This window comes from Camelus dromedarius, chromosome 25 (genome assembly GCF_036321535.1).
Source record: "Camelus dromedarius isolate mCamDro1 chromosome 25, mCamDro1.pat, whole genome shotgun sequence".
In the NCBI taxonomy this organism is placed as follows: Eukaryota; Metazoa; Chordata; class Mammalia; order Artiodactyla; family Camelidae; genus Camelus; species Camelus dromedarius.
Window position 1 is genome coordinate 4,819,224 of NC_087460.1, and position 16,048 is coordinate 4,835,271.

Genomic DNA, 16,048 nt, shown 5'->3' on the forward strand with positions numbered 1-16,048 from the left:
CTTCTCCTCCTGGCAGAGGGCTGCTTCCCTGAGTACCATTCCCATGGTTCCCTCACCTGCAGATTGATCCATAAACCCAGGGGTGGGAAGGTTGAATCCTATGGGGCAGGGTGGCAGGGTAGCAGGGCTGAGGGTGGGATCTTAACCAAAACAGGCCACACAGGTTGAAAATAAACACTTTATGTAAAGACATCCTTTAAGATGGGTGGCGTCCCCATCATGGTCTTCTCTGGGACTGCTGATCCAACCCAAGGGAAGCATGAATTGGAGCCAGATAAGAGACCCATAAGGGGCAGCCTGGGATTTAAAAGCAATGGAGAATGTGGAAAGGTGGGGCTGGGGTGGGGACAGGATGGAGACCAGCTCATCCGGCTTGGCTTAGAGTCAAAGTGCTAAACTCCTGGCTCCATCGAAGCACGAGGTCCTCGCTTTTGGCCTGGGTCAGGACCGTGTACGTCTCGTTCTGCAGACATCTCATGCGGGACACCTACGAGGGGATTGGGTGCACACAGCCCCACGTCAGGGAGCCAGGAGCCAGAGATGCCGTGGTGGGCAGGTGTCAGAAGTCCAAGAACCCAAGGCAGGCACGTGTGGGCAAAGGGAGGAGAGAGGAGGAAATTCAGGTATGGGTTTTTAAAGCGCCAAGAGACACCGCATAACCCAAACCCCATCCTTTCAGAAATGAGGCTGGAGAGGAAGTGATTTTGCCCAGATGACTTGGTGAGTAAGAGCAGGCCAGACTGAGGCCTCAAATCTGACACCTAACCAGGCAGGGGGTTTTCCCACCTGGCACCCTCCCTCCCTCCCTCCCAGACCCCTCAGCCTAGGAGGGATGCTCACCCCCAAATTGGAGGAGTGGGAACAGAGCTCCAAGGAGGCCTCTACCCAGAGGGTCACCCTCCCTCCATACCCCTACTGCTCAGACACCACGGGGGGCTCAGAAGAGTCCCGCCCACCCCTGGAAACCAACTGAGGGGTGGGTCGGGGAGGGCAGCGTGAGGAGCTCACCTTCCGGTCCCGGTTTCTCATCATACACTGCTGGCTTTTGAAGGCACAGTAGTTAGGGTACTGCACGTATTCTGTGTCACAAATCTAAGCCAGGAGCCAAGGATGGGAGGTGGGAGATATTAGAAGCCTCACAAGACACCAGCTCTCCGGAGCATGCCCACCATGGCAGAACCAGAACAGGGGTATGGCCTCGGATAACCAGACCCCCCACGGCACCTGGGGTGTCCCCTCTGCCCTTCCCATCCCACCCTCAGTCACAGTTCAGCTGCTGGGAAGAAGCCAGGAGCTGGAGATGAGAAGGGGCTGCCCTGCTGGTCAGCTTTCTGGGAATGAGGACCGGGGACGGTGGCACTAAGGACCCAGGGCCCGGGAAGGTGCCCAATAGTGGTCCCATCACAGGGAGCCTCCTGGTGATGGTTTAGTATGACCTTGAGGGAGTCACTTCCCTCTGAGGATGTCGCTCCCCATCTGTAACTCCAGGGGAGCGGCTGAGATGGACCAAGACCCCTTCCAGGTCTAGGGACCCAGGGAGAAGAGCTGGGCAAAAGCCCCTCAGCTCAGCTAAAAGCCCTTTCTCAAGGTGCCCCTACTTTTCCTCGCCGTGATTTTTCCGGCTGAGCCAGAGAAGGGAGAGCCTGGCTCTCAGCCAGGACAGGTAGTTCCACAGGGGAGGTAACTCCCCTGATTCCACCTAGAGGGAAAGCCCTGGAAGATTCTGGAAGGAGCCTCCAGATGGAGGCAGGGAAGCCTGAGATCAGGACCAGTTGCCCCTCAGGCATCACTCACTGTTTGCTGTGGAGATGAGGCCCCGCCCCCGCAGGGAGAGGGCAAACTGGGACCAGAAACTGTCTCCTGCCCCCTAGTCCTGGCCCCACCCAGCCCTCCGATTCCCACTCCTTTGCTAAATACAATCCTGCTCTACTGAGGGGTTGGGGTGGGGGGTCCACTGGAGACAGGCAGGAGGCTCCGCAAGGACTTGTTCTCAGAAGCCAGGGGCCCAAACCGCCTTCCACACCCTAGGGCTCCCAGGAGCAGGTAACCAGAGGCACCAGGGTGAGCAGGTGGGGCTGAGCTCTGGGGAAAGCTCTGACCCTGGTGGGGAAGTCCCCGTCCTGGAAGCTGAGGAACTCAGTCTGGAGCCAGCTGGCGACTCGACTGTCTTCGCAGCCCTTGGTGGCCAGCCGGGCACACCAGAAGTCCATGCGCAGCCCACCATATAACTCCAGCCCGTAAAAGCGGCCTGATTTTGCGGTCCCCACCTGTGGCACAGGGGATAGGGGAGAGGTGCGTGTTCCGGCCCTCCTGCTGCCCCATCCTGCCTGGAGCCTACTCCCTCCCCCAGCCGCAGGCTGCCGCATGAGGTACCTGGGTGCCAATGGACATGCTCTGGGACGTGAGCAGGGGGCTGATGAAGGGCGTCTTGTGGGAGATGTCACACTGCTGCCGCTGCAGGTTGGCCTCTGAGTGGCACTGCTCCAGTTTCAGGGAGCAGAAGTCACAGAGGGTACACGTAGCTATGTGTCGCCGCCCAAGGTTGTCACAGACCTGAGGACAAGTGCGGTTGAGAGACTGAGGCTGAGGCCCTCCCAGGCCTCCGCCTTCCAGAGCCGCCCCGCAGAACGTCTCCACATTAAGGCTCTTCCAGAAGCTCCTCTGACTTTTCTCTCCTCCTCCCACCCCAGCCAGAGTCCTCAAGGACCTCACATCAGCTCTCTATTTCTTCCTTTTCCTGGATGATTTATCTTCTCCCAGGTAATCTTCATCACCTTGCCGGTGACACCCAAACCTTTAGCATCAGTTCTGACCTCTTTTGCAAGCTCCAAATCCCCATGGCCAGGTGCCCAACAGTTGTCTGACGTAGCCTATCTGAAAAAGACTCATAAGCCGCCCTCTCTCTCTCTGCTAATGATAATGCTAATATTTGCAAACAGCTGGCAGGCACAGTGCTGCACACCATGGCAAGAAAGATCGTCATCTCACTTACAACCCTAGACTAGCTTAGGTACTAATCATGTGTCCGTTTGACTCACGAAGAAACTGAGGCTCGGTGAGGCTGAGAAACTTGCTCAGATACACGTCTAAGACACAGTGGAGGTGGGACATTGCTCCAGGTGCTTCCAAGTCCAAAACCTGTATGTTCCCTGAGAACCTAGGGGAAGACACTCTTCAACGTGGAGCCGTGCATCTCTCGGCCAGACTCTCCGGCCCGATCTGGTTTCTGCAACCTTCCCAGGAGGGAAAGCCACGGGCACAAACCTCTTCCGCTGCCTTGTTTGCTCCTCACAACAGCACTCGGGGGTCGGGGGAGGCATCACCACATCCCTAACCGAACATCATTAAATTCCCTTTTCCTACCAAATTAAATACAAATGCTTCAGGCTACCATTCGTGATTTTTCATATGATGACCCTTACTATCACTTTGACTCCATCTCCAGGTAAAACAGGGTTCTTGCTGCTCCCTTAAGCAAGCCAAGGGCGGGAGAGGTAAGCTCATTATTCTTGGTCCTGCATGAAATCTCTCCTTTTTCTCACCACAGAGTCTTTGCACGTACTGGTCCTTCTAGCAGGAACCTCTTACCAACCCCTCCTTTGGCCTGGTTAACTTCTTTTATCTTCAGATCTCAGTTTAAACATCAGTTCCTCTAGGAGGCATTCTGCTGTCCTGCCAAACACCACATCTGTGCTCCCCAGATGCTCTCTGCCCTTTGTCCTTAGTCATGTGTTGATCTTGTCACCCTGTTCTACCTGTTTCTGCGTCTGTCTCCCCACTAGACTCCAAGAGGACAGGGGACTGGCCCTGTTGTGCTCACTGCTAACGTCTCAGAGACCTAAGCACAGAGCTGCTCATGTCTCAGACACTGAGCCCAGTCAGTATCTGTTGAACAGTGGATGAATGGATGGCATACTAGCTCTCAGCAAACGCTTGCTAACGTTACCGTTTGAAAATTTATTTCAAAGTCCTGTTTCCAGGGAATGGGACTTGCTGGGTGCTTAGGACACACAGAGCTGGGATCTCTCTACAGGTCCCTGGAATGAGCTCTATGACCCCTCTAGAGAGGAGAGCTGCATCTAAGGTAAAGCCACACACTGAAGACAGTGAACTAGCTCAGGCCTAACAACTAGAAGCCGAAGAATGAATACTGGACTGGAGTCAATTCCAGACTTGGTCTCGAGCCTTCCTCCTTTAAGGGGAGCTGGAGATGTCCTTCCAAAGGGATTCTCACTCGGAGAGACTCTCTCCAGCGATGCCTCGTGCTTTCCGTGGCCCCGCCCGTCCCCCACTCCTGAGGTCCAGTACAGTGCCAGGCCCAGAGGATGTCCCATGAGCCTGGACCCGTTAAACAGCATAGTGGGCCTACCGACTTCCCGAAACCAAGGATCTCATCCTCCAGGTGCTGCCAGGCCCTGGCTGTGGGGGTTATGATGCAGGTGTTCTCCACAATCGAATAGCACAGTGTCAGCAAGGCCTCCACGTGGGGCAGCTGCAGGAGGCTGCAGGGACACACGCCGGCTGCGGGAATGGTCCAGACAACCACATCCACTCCCCACCCCCTTCAGCATCTAGTCCTAGTCACACACGTTCCACATGCTGCATGGGGCCTTAGAGGCCTCCGGACCAACTGCCTCCTTTTAGAAAAGGGGAACTGACACCCAGAAAGGGAAGTGAAAGTTGCAGTGCTAATCAGGCCCAGAGACCAGACCAGAACGCAAGCCTGGCAGCTCTAGATTCCACTGTATCACTGCGAGAAAGGATGTCTAGGGCAGTGCTGAAGCCAGCGAGGGCCACAGAACAGGCGAGGCGGGGACTTGCTGCAGCCAGGCAGATCTGGGTGGGTCTGGAGGCTGAAGCTGGCCAAGTGGGCTTCTCCTTCCCAAAGAAGACAACAGGGAGGGCTGGGCTGGTGTGTGTGGACGGGAGGGGGGCAGTTCAGAACTTCCGGTACCTGCCGGTGCTTTGGGCTTTCCGAATGTTATCCTCCTCATAGATATCATTCATTTCATCCATTTCCTGGACTGATCGGATGAGCTCCTGGAGGTTCTCCATCATCGTGGGGGTAGACTCCACTTCCCGCACCCGGGCAGTGAAGGAGAAAGGATTGGAAGAGACAAATTCGGACTGGAGCTTGGACTCGGAGTCTGCCTGCAGCCCAGACCTTGCCTCCAGGGCCTCCTCTGTGCCCTGTCCTTCCTCCTGCTTCCCCTCCTCCTCCTGCTCCTCCTCCTGCTCCTCCTGCTCCTGCCCCTCCTCCTGCTTGTGCTCCTGCCCTTGCTCTTGCTTGTGCTCCTGCCCTTGTTCCTGCTTGTGCTCCTGCCCTTCGTCCTGGCTGCCCAGGGACAAGGAGGACTGCAGCAGCTCTTCCACGTTGTTGTTAAGTCGCTCTGGCCAGGGCTGGAAGAACTGTCGTTCTGTGCCTGCAGCAGGGTTTGAGAGGGACCGAGAGAGAGAAGGGAAAAGGCCGGTCAGGCTTCTGGCCCCAGTGGCTTTATTCGCAGAGGGATGCACGTAAACACAGAAACACTAATCACACACTCACTCAGTCAAGGATAAAAAACACGGAAAAGAATATGAACATCAAAATAAAAAAATATTACCCTGGTGATTGTGGTGGTGGTGGTGGTGGTGGTGGTGTGTGCCCCCGTCCCACCTCCCTTACAAGTGCTCCTCTCCCCAACCCACTTCAAATTCCACCTTCTGTCCCGATCACTTAGGAAACACCACATATTCTAAACAGCTAGCAATCAATCCTTTCTGGAATGAAGATGTGAGCTTAGGAAAGTCCCAGAGGACTTCTAAATGCAGGAATGTTTGGGGGATCTAGGAATCAGAAAATATTCTGGGATAGGAAAGCCCCAACTTGTATTCATGAAAAGCAGGCTCCCCCTTACGTAAATAGCTGCCCACGGCTACCTCCTCGGGCTCAACATCCTCCCGGCTTCCCTCCCACTGACACCTTCAACCCTGGGCTCGGAGGAGGAGTAGCTGGTAGTCTTCCCGGGGCCCTGGGAGGGCCTCACCTGTGATGTGGGATGACATGGGGGAGGTCATCTTGGTAAGCGGCAGGTCAGGGGAAGTGTCTGCCTCCTTGAAAGTGTTAGGTGAGAGGATTGAGACTGGCTGGGAGCACCGGACTCTCTGCAAGGAGAGAAGGAAAGTGGGAATGCCTTTCCCAAGGGGCCGATTTCTGCTCCAGCTCATCCTCTGTCCCTGTGCCTCATGTTTGCTCTCACAGTTCCTGGGCAGGAATGAGGGGACATGGCCCCTGGTGGAACCTGCTAGACCTGACAAGTGGTTGCCTTGCAAGATCAAAGTCCCATCTGGCCCACACTCTTGCCTTCAGTCTTTTGCATTTGACTCTGACTGAAATCACCACCCTGTTGGAAGAAAGGGAAGGGCTTATCTCTTCGCCTCTTCCCTACTTTTCTTGCAGTAACAGGATTGTTCTGGCAGTCTGAACGCCCAAGGTGAGACTGTACTTCTATATAATCAGGGTAAATGATGGCAAAGTGGCAGGAAAGGAGGAGCTAAGGATGGCCTGGGGCCCTTCCTCAACTCTTCACTGCTAGCCTCTCCGTAGGTCCTGGCCACGACATCCAGCCTTCGTCCTGGCCTCACCTTGGCATAGTAGACGTGGTTGGAGCAACGGTACTGAGTAAACTGGCAGAAGGATTCAAACCAGGAGGCGTAAGGGAGGTCCGAGCAGACAGCGCCTGGGGAAGGGCGGTGTGGAGGTGAAGACACTGGGCAGGGCAGAGGGGACGTCCTCCCAGAGCGGGGCAGTGGGCTTCTGGGGTCTGCAGAGCGGAGCTGGCTCAGGGAAAGGAGCCAGCTATCCCCTTCCCCTGTGTCAGGTGAGCTCAGGGCTGGCCCTCCAGTCGGGCCCTCACCGTCGGGCACCAGGCCGTGGTTTTCATACTGGTCCAGCTGGACGAGGGTGGGGTTCCGGCAGCCGTGGGTGGCGCGGAGCCGGCAGGTGGTCTCCGCCTTCCAGGTTGGGGTCAGCAGCGCGAAGAAGCGCTCATACTCTGTGGTAGAGAGGGGGCTGCCCGGAGTGGAATCCTGGGCTGAGGCCGGTGCCAGAGGCAGGAGCAGCACTATGGGGCGGGAACGGACCACGGCTGGACCCGGCTCCGACACCCGCGGGGCCGGCCTGACCCAGCGGGAGAGCGGGGCGGGGACCCGGGGACCCGGTCGTCTGGCCGCCGAGGCCGCGGGTGAGGGTGAGGGGCCGGGGGTAGGGGGCCGTCTGCCCGCAGGGAAGGTGGGGAGGGGTCGGGAGCGGGGGCACCGGGCGCCCGGGGGAAAGCGGCTGAGACACTGTGACGGAGGGCTCCGGAGGCGGAGGACGCTCTCACCCTTCAGGAGTGAGAGCAGGGAGCCGGCGGCTAGCTGCCTCATGGCCCCGGAGGATCCGCCCGCGTTCCCGGGACCGAGCGGCCTCTAACGGGCCAAGTCAGGGGGTGCGAGGCCGCCCGACGTCACAAAGGGCGGGGCGGGCCGCGGAAACTGACGCGGCGGGGGCCCGGGCGGCGGGTGTCGCATTCCGCTCGAGAGGACAGGGGCGGCAGGTGACCACTGACTCGGTGCTTTCGATGGAGTGGGTCCTGCCTGCGTTGCTCTTCACCGTATTACCACTTCATCTCCCATAAAGTGGGTACTGCTACCCCTACTTTATAGACGAGAAAACCGAGTTCCGAGAAACCACCTGCCCAGGAAGGGGTGAGGCCTGGAAGCGAGGCAGGCGGTGATGGGGTGATGGGGCGATGGGGCGATGGAACGTACTAAGGCAGTCGGGCTGCCTGGGTAAGAACTAGAGAGGAAGCCTCCAGGTAAGGAGCCGAAGGGGAAGCAAGAGCCAGTTCAGGCGCGGAGGAAATCAGCCGCGAGGACCGCTCAGCCTAAGGAAATGGTTTCCAAGTGGAGGTGAGCATTGGCGTAGGGAAAAAATACTTGTTTTCTTGCTTAGTATTTAAAACAAGTCAGGCTAATACTTACTATAGTAATTCATGTGTAAAACAAACACACATTTATTGGGAATCAAGTGAAAGGTATTTTATGGAGAAAAGATACACAATCTTAAGCTGTGTTAACCCCTGGTCTGAGGCACAGCCCCAGCCAGCTCTGTCCTCCTCAAGCAGAGAAGCTGATGATTCCGGAGCAGAGGTACCACTTCTGGTTCCATGTCTCGTCCCACTTCTGACATGTCCGCCTCCCGCCTTTTAGCCAACTCAAAAGAAGGCAAAAATCTGCTTCGCACACGTGCTAAAATAGTGTCTCTACAATAAACACAACAGACCAACACGTACAGCTTTTATTCACCTACCCACCTCCTTTACACGTGAGATATCTGCATTCCACCCCGCCCCTCCCACTCACGAGGCCAGGATGAATCCTCTTGGCACAGAGGAAGGGGTGCCGTGCCCCTTCAACCAGGGCCACAGCCCAGGTGATGTGGGGGAGCCCCTGCTGAAAAAACCAGGAAGAGAGTGGAAAAAGTTTATCACACGATGGCCCCCCACGGGGGGAGCGAATTAGGAGGCTGGGGGAGGGCCCCACGCTACTGCCTCAGTCCTTAAATACAAAGCAAGGGGAGTGAAGAGGACCATCCCTCAAAAATGCAGCACCAACCTCAGCATGGAGGCAAAAGGACAGTGGGCAGGACCACCTCCCTCGGGAGACGGGGGCTGAACGAGAGCACATACCATTAGTGGCTGCGGCACCCCCCCTACCAGGGTTTGGGTGCAGCTTCAGCACCAGGAGTGGGAGGGGAGGAGAGGGGATGACGACGCTGCGCCATCCACCTCTCCCTGCCCCCGGCCCCGGCAGGCATCCCTCTCCCCACTAGCCCAGGTCAGGGGATGTGGAAGAAACTGTGCTGGAATCCAAGGCCCTTATCTATTTCTTTTTCCGTTCTTGGGAGCAGCGTGGGCAAAACCTAAAAAAGAATGCGAGGGAGAAAGGGGAGAGTGAGCGAGAGGGAGGATGCCCCTGGTCACTCAGCTGGGGGCTGTCCAGCTCTCCGCAGCTCTCACTCACCACTTCCCTCGAGGCTTGGTGGTCAGCCCCACACAGGCAAAGTGGAACCACTCAATGGAACACTGGGAAAGGAAGAAGATGGAAGCAGCAGAAGTCAGGGACCGGGGGGGGGGGGGAGGGCAGAGGAAAGGAAAGAACCCCCCATCCCTGACTCCTTAGGAATATTCCCTTATTCTGTCCCTTGGGAGAATCCTTGGAAGTCCCAAGGCCAATCGACTCCAACCACCTTCCTCCTATCCCGAAGTCCCACTATTAACCACCCCCTCCTTGTCCCTTCAGGTCCCCAGAACCCCGATCTTGAGGCAAAATGGTTCTTACATCAGGGTTGTCACAGCCAATCATCTCTCCGTAGGAGACCTGGTGACAAAGGCAATAGGTGGGTTCGTTGGGATCCACAGGCATATCCAACACATCAGAGGGGTGGACACTGCCAAAGGTCACTGAGGGCATCCCATACTCAGGACTTCTGCGTGCCAAGAGGAAGAGAAGGTGTCATCTGCAGGAAGGGAAGCTACACCCTGAGACTCCCAGAGGTGGCAAAAGGAGACCCTTATGGGGCTAGTGATCTGTGGCTTCTCCTCTGCCCAAAAGATTCCAAAATAACAAGAAGGGTAGTTGGTGCAGAAGACAGAGAGAGTGGCAAGGGGCAGTGCGAGTGGGATGGGCAGTGGGAAAGAGCAATCCGTCACTTGGCCAAGTGCTCCCTGACACACTCACGTGCGCACAAGTTTTAACTTCTTCTGGGCGGCCTTGGGGGCTTCTTCATCCGAGTTTTTCCCTTTGGAACGAGCACGAGCAGCTTTCTTCTCCTTTTGAGTCCTGCCTTCTAGGAGAGAGGCGGGGAGCCAGAAGGCAGGGAGACAGAAAGATGGGTTAAGTCCCCTTCTCCTGCCCCCACCTGGTGGCCTGCCCTCAGCCCTCAGAGCTGAAGAGCCCCTGGCTTCTCCCTCTGGCTTCTCCCTTGGAATCCTCGCCCCTCTGCTCACATCCCCACCCCCCTCCTCACTCTTTTTGCCTTTGCTGGAAGAGCTGTCATAGTCACTTGACTCAATCTGTTTCTCCTTCAGATCAGCCTCAAAACGGGCCAGGTCTGTGTCCAGTCGCCGAATGTGTTTGTCCACCTGGGTGGGAAGGAAGGAAAAGGAAGAGCTACAAGGCTGGTTCCACCAGAAGAAAACAGACTAAGACAGAGTCTGTGGCTCTCCCAGACCCAGAACAGATCCCAACACAGCTGAAGGAGGGGTCGAGGACCCCGAGGAACAGATGGGAGGTAGGTGGGGAGCGGTGAACAGGGCCATACCATCTCATAGGTCTGCATGGCCAGCTGCACCTTGTCGTCACCAAATTCCTTGCACTTGCCATAGGCCTCCTGGATCTGTTTGAGAAGGGCCAATTTTTCCTCGGAGCTCAGGCTGCGGGCGCTACTCATATACTCAGTGGCCAACTTGTCAATTTCAGCCTTCAGGTCTACAACAGAGACAGAGGCCTGGTCACAATGGCCCCTGGGTGGCTAGGTGAAACACACTTCTTCCTCTTGCTCCTTGGACCTTTTCCATGGACCATCATAACCTTCGAACTAAAACGCACTGAACGTTCCTAGGCACTGGGCCGTGTACTCAAGGAATGCAACATATTCACAGTATTTGCTGTAAAGGTGCCTTCAGGTGCTGAGAACATTGCTATCATATCTGGAACTGAAATTACTGAAACAGAATAAAGGATTCTTTGCACATTGCATTAATGTGAAGTATAATTTTGTTGATGTCTGAAGATGCTTCTTTGCAGGGCTTGCTGCCTCTTGAACCATGAGTTTTGTCTCAAAAGCCATCCAGTCTCTCATCTCAAAAACATCCCAGAACTGCTCTGAGTGCTGCAAACCAGGCTGGGTCATGTGCTGCTGCCGGCTTCCAGGCCTGCACGTCTATGCTTCATTTAAAGTGAGGCCCTAGTCCACTCGTGTAACGCTTCTTCTACTTCCTGCCCACCCTGACTTGCTTATCATTTACAGCTTGGTTATATTTCCCATCACTTTTGTTCTGTCTGTTCATTTTAGAGACTGCTCCAACATTTTAATACTGGAAGGCTGATGGCATCCCAGGACACTGCGACTGTACATGCCTACTGCCTAATATTTGGTAGCGCTCAGAAAAGATGTGGATGGAGACACAAGTGCGACTGCAACATGGTGCAGCAGGAGGAACAAGGACCTGTGCGCACACTGTTTCTGCCCCGCTTCGCTGGAAGCCCTTGGAGGAAGCTGGGAAAGCATGCATATAGTTCAGTCAGCTCCAACTGGTCTTTCTGTGCGTGAACTCAGGAGCTGGAGCTGTATAAGACCAGAGCTGGGGCGCAGCATTTGGCAGGCAGTTCTCAGGGGCCTGCGTCCAGGATTTTAGATGATGGTCACCTTTTCATGAGTAAACTTAACCCGAGTAACTTAAACCACAGCTTCAGGTGTCCTAATACCAGCTCATTACATCCTGGAGCAAGGCTACATAAGGATACCCTACGTGTCCTCCAGCAGGCATGGGGGATAGCTCCAACAGACACCTTCCACCCTGAAGGGAGAAACTTGATCACTGAAGTATAGCCTCAGCGCAGCCAAACCTGGTCAATGCCCACGGAAGGCCACAGCTGGCATCTGGCGCTTCTGTTAGGTTGAAGGACGTAGTGTAGAGATCCTGAGGTTAATTGCTTTTTTCCTTCTTTCCTTCCTTCTCTCTTTCTTTTTTAAGAACTTCTCATGTAGCAAAGCTCCTCTCTAACAACGTGAGTTGCAGTCTAAAGCCACACCGAATTTTGTGATAGTCAAGTTAACAGTCCAGTGGAGTACAAACATTCTAGTCTTCCTATAAACACACTGAATATGGAGAGGAGAAATGATTCCAGGGGTGACTTTGGTTCTGTGAATTCTTCTTGAGGAAGCTACAAAGAGCACAGCACCTCTGAATCCTTGAGGCACCGTCCCAAATCTCCATGTGTTATGGAAAAGCGGATATAGAAATGTGGGTTATCATTACTCTCCTTTTAAGAATTGCAAGAAAGTGAAAGAGAGAAGCCGCTGCTCTCCCAGCCAGACCAGATGATATGGTAACACCAAACAGAAATGACCAGACACGCTCATAACACACTGGACTCCTTACTCCATACATACCCTCTGTTCTTTGGTCCAGATCCCTCATGAGCTGGAAGTTTCTCTGCAGTTCAAAGGGGAGGTTTTCAATACCTGGGAAGAAGAGAAGAAACTGATACTCCCTGCACTTCCTAGGTCCTACAGCTGCTTTTGAAGAACAGGTCCAAAACAGGACTCCATTTTCCTGTCTTTGAACTGTCAGATGGTCTGTGACAACATTCATCATTCCTCTCAGGAGAGGCCACGTCCATGTCTCTCCACAACCAAGCCCTCCATCTCTGCACAGCTTTCCCTCCCTTCCCCTCTTCAGTGACCCTACTCTACAAATCAGCCCCTCCCTTTCCTTTATTTTCAATCTCTGCCTCCAAGCTCCTAGTCCTCAATTTACAAATACCCTCCTGGCCTCCTCCATCACTCATCTCACACACACTTCCAATCTGCATTCTGGATGGAGCCAGAATATTCTTTACAATACACAGATTTGATCAAGTCACTCTCCTGTTTATAACCCTCTGGTAAGTTCCTATCACAATATTCTTAGTCCTGTTCCACACCTCCTGGCCCTTGCTTACCTCACCCCAGCCTTAACTCAGGCCAACGCCCTGCTGCGTGCTCTCTGCTCTATCCCACTGGCCCTCTCTGAGTGCCCTTCCTGCCATGTGGCTTTCCACATGCTACTCTCTCTGTCCGGAATGCACCTCCTGGTCTTCATCCCACCTCCACCGTACCTGTTTGCCTATTAAATTCCTGTTTATTCTTCAAAGTTCAGCTCAACCCTGAATTCCCCAGACTCTAACAAGTGCCCTGGATTATACTGCCAAGCTATTCTATCTCTACCCTTTTTGGCGCTTATCCAATATAATTAAACAAGTAACTGTGTAATTAGGTATTTGGTATCTGTCTCCTCAGCTCTCCAGAAGAGTTGGACATGTCTGTCTTCTTTTCTATTTCCCTAGTGTTTAGAACTATGATGTGCATACAGAGGGTCCTCAATAATTACGTGAATAAATGCATAAACACTTAAGTCTTAAAAAGGAAAATCTCTTCCCATGACTCTACTCCCAACTTTTCAAATGCCTCTATGGCTTTAACCTATAACCTCAGGTCTGCCACCACCAGTTTACTGAGATTAAGTCCCCAATGATTTACTAAATCAAATGATCCCTTTTAGGCCTACCCTAAAAAAAATATGTTTTCAGCAGCTGGCACCATTTTTTCTCCTTCAAGTAACTTTCTTTGTTTTAGGATTCCAAATTTCACCATATATTTCCTGGTAATTCCATCACTGACGTTTCCTTAGCCTGTCCCTTAAATGTCAATGTTTTCTTGAGCTTACACTTAATTTAATCCTCTAATTTTCTCACTTGGTTTCCTCGAATGATCTCCATTTCCTTTACTCTCACAAATACAATTACCATTCCTATGTTTAAATTTAAACTGAATTAAATATATTACTGTCACTCCTGAATTTCTTAACTTATTGATGATATATTTTCCACCTCACTTCCCAAACAGGAAATTGAGAAGTCATCTTAGAGTCTTCCTTCTCTCTCCTCCACTGAGTCATTCAGTCAGTCCTATCTAACCTTTAAATACTTCTGTCACTCCCTGAGATCAGGTCCTCACCTCTGACCAGGACTATTATCACTAATTGATGTCCACGTTACCAATGTTATCATGTTCCAATTTATCATCCATCAGTTATTTTCCTCTGTAAAAAAAATCATTCTATTTAAAAAAATTTGTTTACTCCTCACTAAAGTGCAAGCTTCGTAGCTTGCTTAAAAGACCTTGCACAACCTGGCCCCAGCCCCCTTCTGTAGTCTCATTTCCCACTCTTGGACCTTAGAGTCCTGCATATCAAACACTCTGGTCTCACTTTTCCCTGACCTTACCACAAACCCATCACAACTTTGCTGATGCTTTCCCCAACCTGCAATTCCCTCCCTCTCTCCTCACTGGCAAATAAACAACCTTCAAGACTCTATTCAGGGGGGAGGATATAGCTCAGTGGTAGAGCCCTGTTTAGCACACACGAGGTTCTAGGTTCAACCCCCAGAACCTCCATTTAAAAAAAAACAAAACACTATTCAAACATCACATACTCTGTAGAGCTTCACTTACATCCCCGGGTAATTAGCTACTCTTTTCCAGCGTTATCTACTGTTCTTTCAATGTATTCCTATTATTTCACTTGTCACACTTTTATAATCATTTACTAGCAGAATCTGTGTCCTACTGGATTCTGAGCACTTAAGGGCAGGGGCTGTGTCTTACTCATTCTTGTATATTCCTAGTACCTGCCATTACGTCTGACCCATCGCAGGACCTCAAGAAACGAATGAACGAATTGACTTCCAAGGCCAAGACAAATGTAAGCACAGAGGTTGACAGGCTCCCTGAAGGGCTGGGTTACACAGATAGCATAAACACCAGATTTCCATGTGATGGGAATTGGATCTTTACTCCAAGAAGAGAAGCCTTCCAGTTAGTCATCTGACAGTCTTCACTCATAACTCTCCATCCCCATGAGAAGCCGCTTCTGCTAAAGAACTGGGCAAAGGAGCCACGAGCAGTTCTTTGTCGCTGCTCCAAATGGCAGTGGATGATACACTAAAACGACGGATTCAGAACGACTTTGAGAAAAAAAAAAAAATACCCTGAGGTAGGAGATCCTGAAGGTGGGGCAGCAAATATTTTCCCAGGTATGCCCACCAGCCCTTCAAGAGCCGTCCCTCAGCCCCGCCGCGCAGCCCCTCCTTCTCCCGTCTATATCCCAGAGCGAGGCCTCGACCCCGCCGCCCCGCCCCCTTTCTTCACACACTCCAGGATTCTCTCTCACGCAGCCCTTCACGATCGTGACCTTCTGACTACCAGGACTTCGGGGCCGTAGATCTTCTCAGCCCCGACCCACCTCCACCCCTCTGTGACCCCTGACCCCCTCCTCCAGCCTGCTCTTACTGTCCAGATAATGTTCCAAATACATCCCCGCAGCCATCTTGAAGCAAAACAAAGCAACTTCCGGTCCGCCCCGGAAGTGACTGAATCGCGACGGGCGCCCAAGCTGTCCTCCTCGGCCTGGAGCCCTTCCGCCCTCACGAGGGGAACTTCCGTTCTCTGTACAGCGCCCGCCGGGACGCCTCCGCGCGGCACCTACACTCGTCCCTCGCGGGGCCGCGGAGCGCCGGGTCGGCGGCAGCTGCGGCGGAGGGCGCCATTTTGCATCCTCGCTCAAACTTCCTCTCCCTCCAGGACGGGGATGTGCGGGCGTGAGAAACCTGTCTCTTTAGGCTTATAGTCCATAAAGAGCCCTTTGCAGCAGCCGAGGGTCTTTCTGCCCCTTTGCGGAATGTGAATCTGGTGACTAGGACATCTGGTCACCTTCTCAAGTCACTAGTTTCTTACGGAAGTTGAGGGAGGCGCACCTGGCCGTGGGAGATTTATGCGCTCCGCATTTCTGTTCACTCTCAAGAACACCAGCTCCTCAGGGTTATGTTCTAACGTGGAAGCAACTCGTTATTTATAAACTCTACTGGTAAATACAAAGAATTGCTCACAATAAAACTGCGATTGTCCACGCCTTTTGTCAGGGTTCCTGTCTTTTCATACTCAAGTACGTTATACAGTGACAATACTTCTGGCCTTTTTCTCCTGTTTTGGTCTCCCTCTTTATTCGAGTTCACAAAAGATGTTAACTAGCACCACGTTCTGGAAGTACTGGGACACGGAGCTGTCACAGCTGGGCCAGTTGGATGTAGCTCTCACCCTGGTCCGCTATTGCACAGCAAAAGGCACGCTTTTCATCAGGAGGGAAAGCCCATGCGTGACAGGCTGCCACCAACTCGGCAATCAGAACTCGACGCCTAGAAC

At 53.3% G+C, this 16,048-nt stretch overlaps 2 protein-coding genes across 13 annotated transcripts; both read right to left on the bottom strand.

Moving 5' to 3' along the window:
• Positions 1-164: 164 nt before the first annotated feature.
• ACRBP (acrosin binding protein) lies at positions 165-7,708 on the bottom strand. Of its 2 annotated transcripts, XM_031444208.2 has the most exons (10): positions 7,365-7,708; positions 6,897-7,103; positions 6,625-6,719; positions 6,027-6,144; positions 4,955-5,423; positions 4,370-4,502; positions 2,374-2,553; positions 2,100-2,267; positions 1,009-1,092; positions 165-487 (listed from the first exon to the last, which is right to left on the bottom strand). In XM_031444208.2, the coding sequence occupies exons 1-10, from the start codon at positions 7,405-7,407 to the stop codon at positions 365-367; spliced, it is 1,620 nt and encodes a 539-aa protein (XP_031300068.1). In that variant the 5' UTR covers positions 7,408-7,708; the 3' UTR covers positions 165-364. The 2 variants fall into 2 exon arrangements, with proteins under 2 accessions (XP_031300068.1, XP_064335055.1); XM_064478985.1 differs by lacking the exons at positions 1,009-1,092; positions 2,100-2,267.
• Positions 7,709-8,012: 304 nt separating this feature from the next.
• ING4 (inhibitor of growth family member 4) lies at positions 8,013-15,268 on the bottom strand. Of its 11 annotated transcripts, XR_010377782.1 has the most exons (9): positions 15,140-15,268; positions 12,200-12,271; positions 10,346-10,512; positions 10,052-10,166; positions 9,763-9,871; positions 9,364-9,511; positions 9,046-9,107; positions 8,386-8,944; positions 8,013-8,285 (listed from the first exon to the last, which is right to left on the bottom strand). XR_010377782.1 is itself a non-coding variant. In XM_031444214.2 (8 exons), exons 1-8 carry the CDS (start codon positions 15,174-15,176, stop codon positions 8,905-8,907), a joined length of 735 nt encoding a protein of 244 aa, XP_031300074.1. In that variant the 5' UTR covers positions 15,177-15,268; the 3' UTR covers positions 8,013-8,904. The 11 variants fall into 11 exon arrangements, 9 of the variants coding, with proteins under 9 accessions (XP_031300074.1, XP_010989160.1, XP_031300073.1 ...); XR_004134102.2 differs by having other exon boundaries at positions 8,013-8,944; positions 9,364-9,402; XM_031444214.2 differs by having other exon boundaries at positions 8,013-8,944; positions 9,364-9,508; positions 9,763-9,868; positions 10,061-10,166.
• Positions 15,269-16,048: the final 780 nt, after the last annotated feature.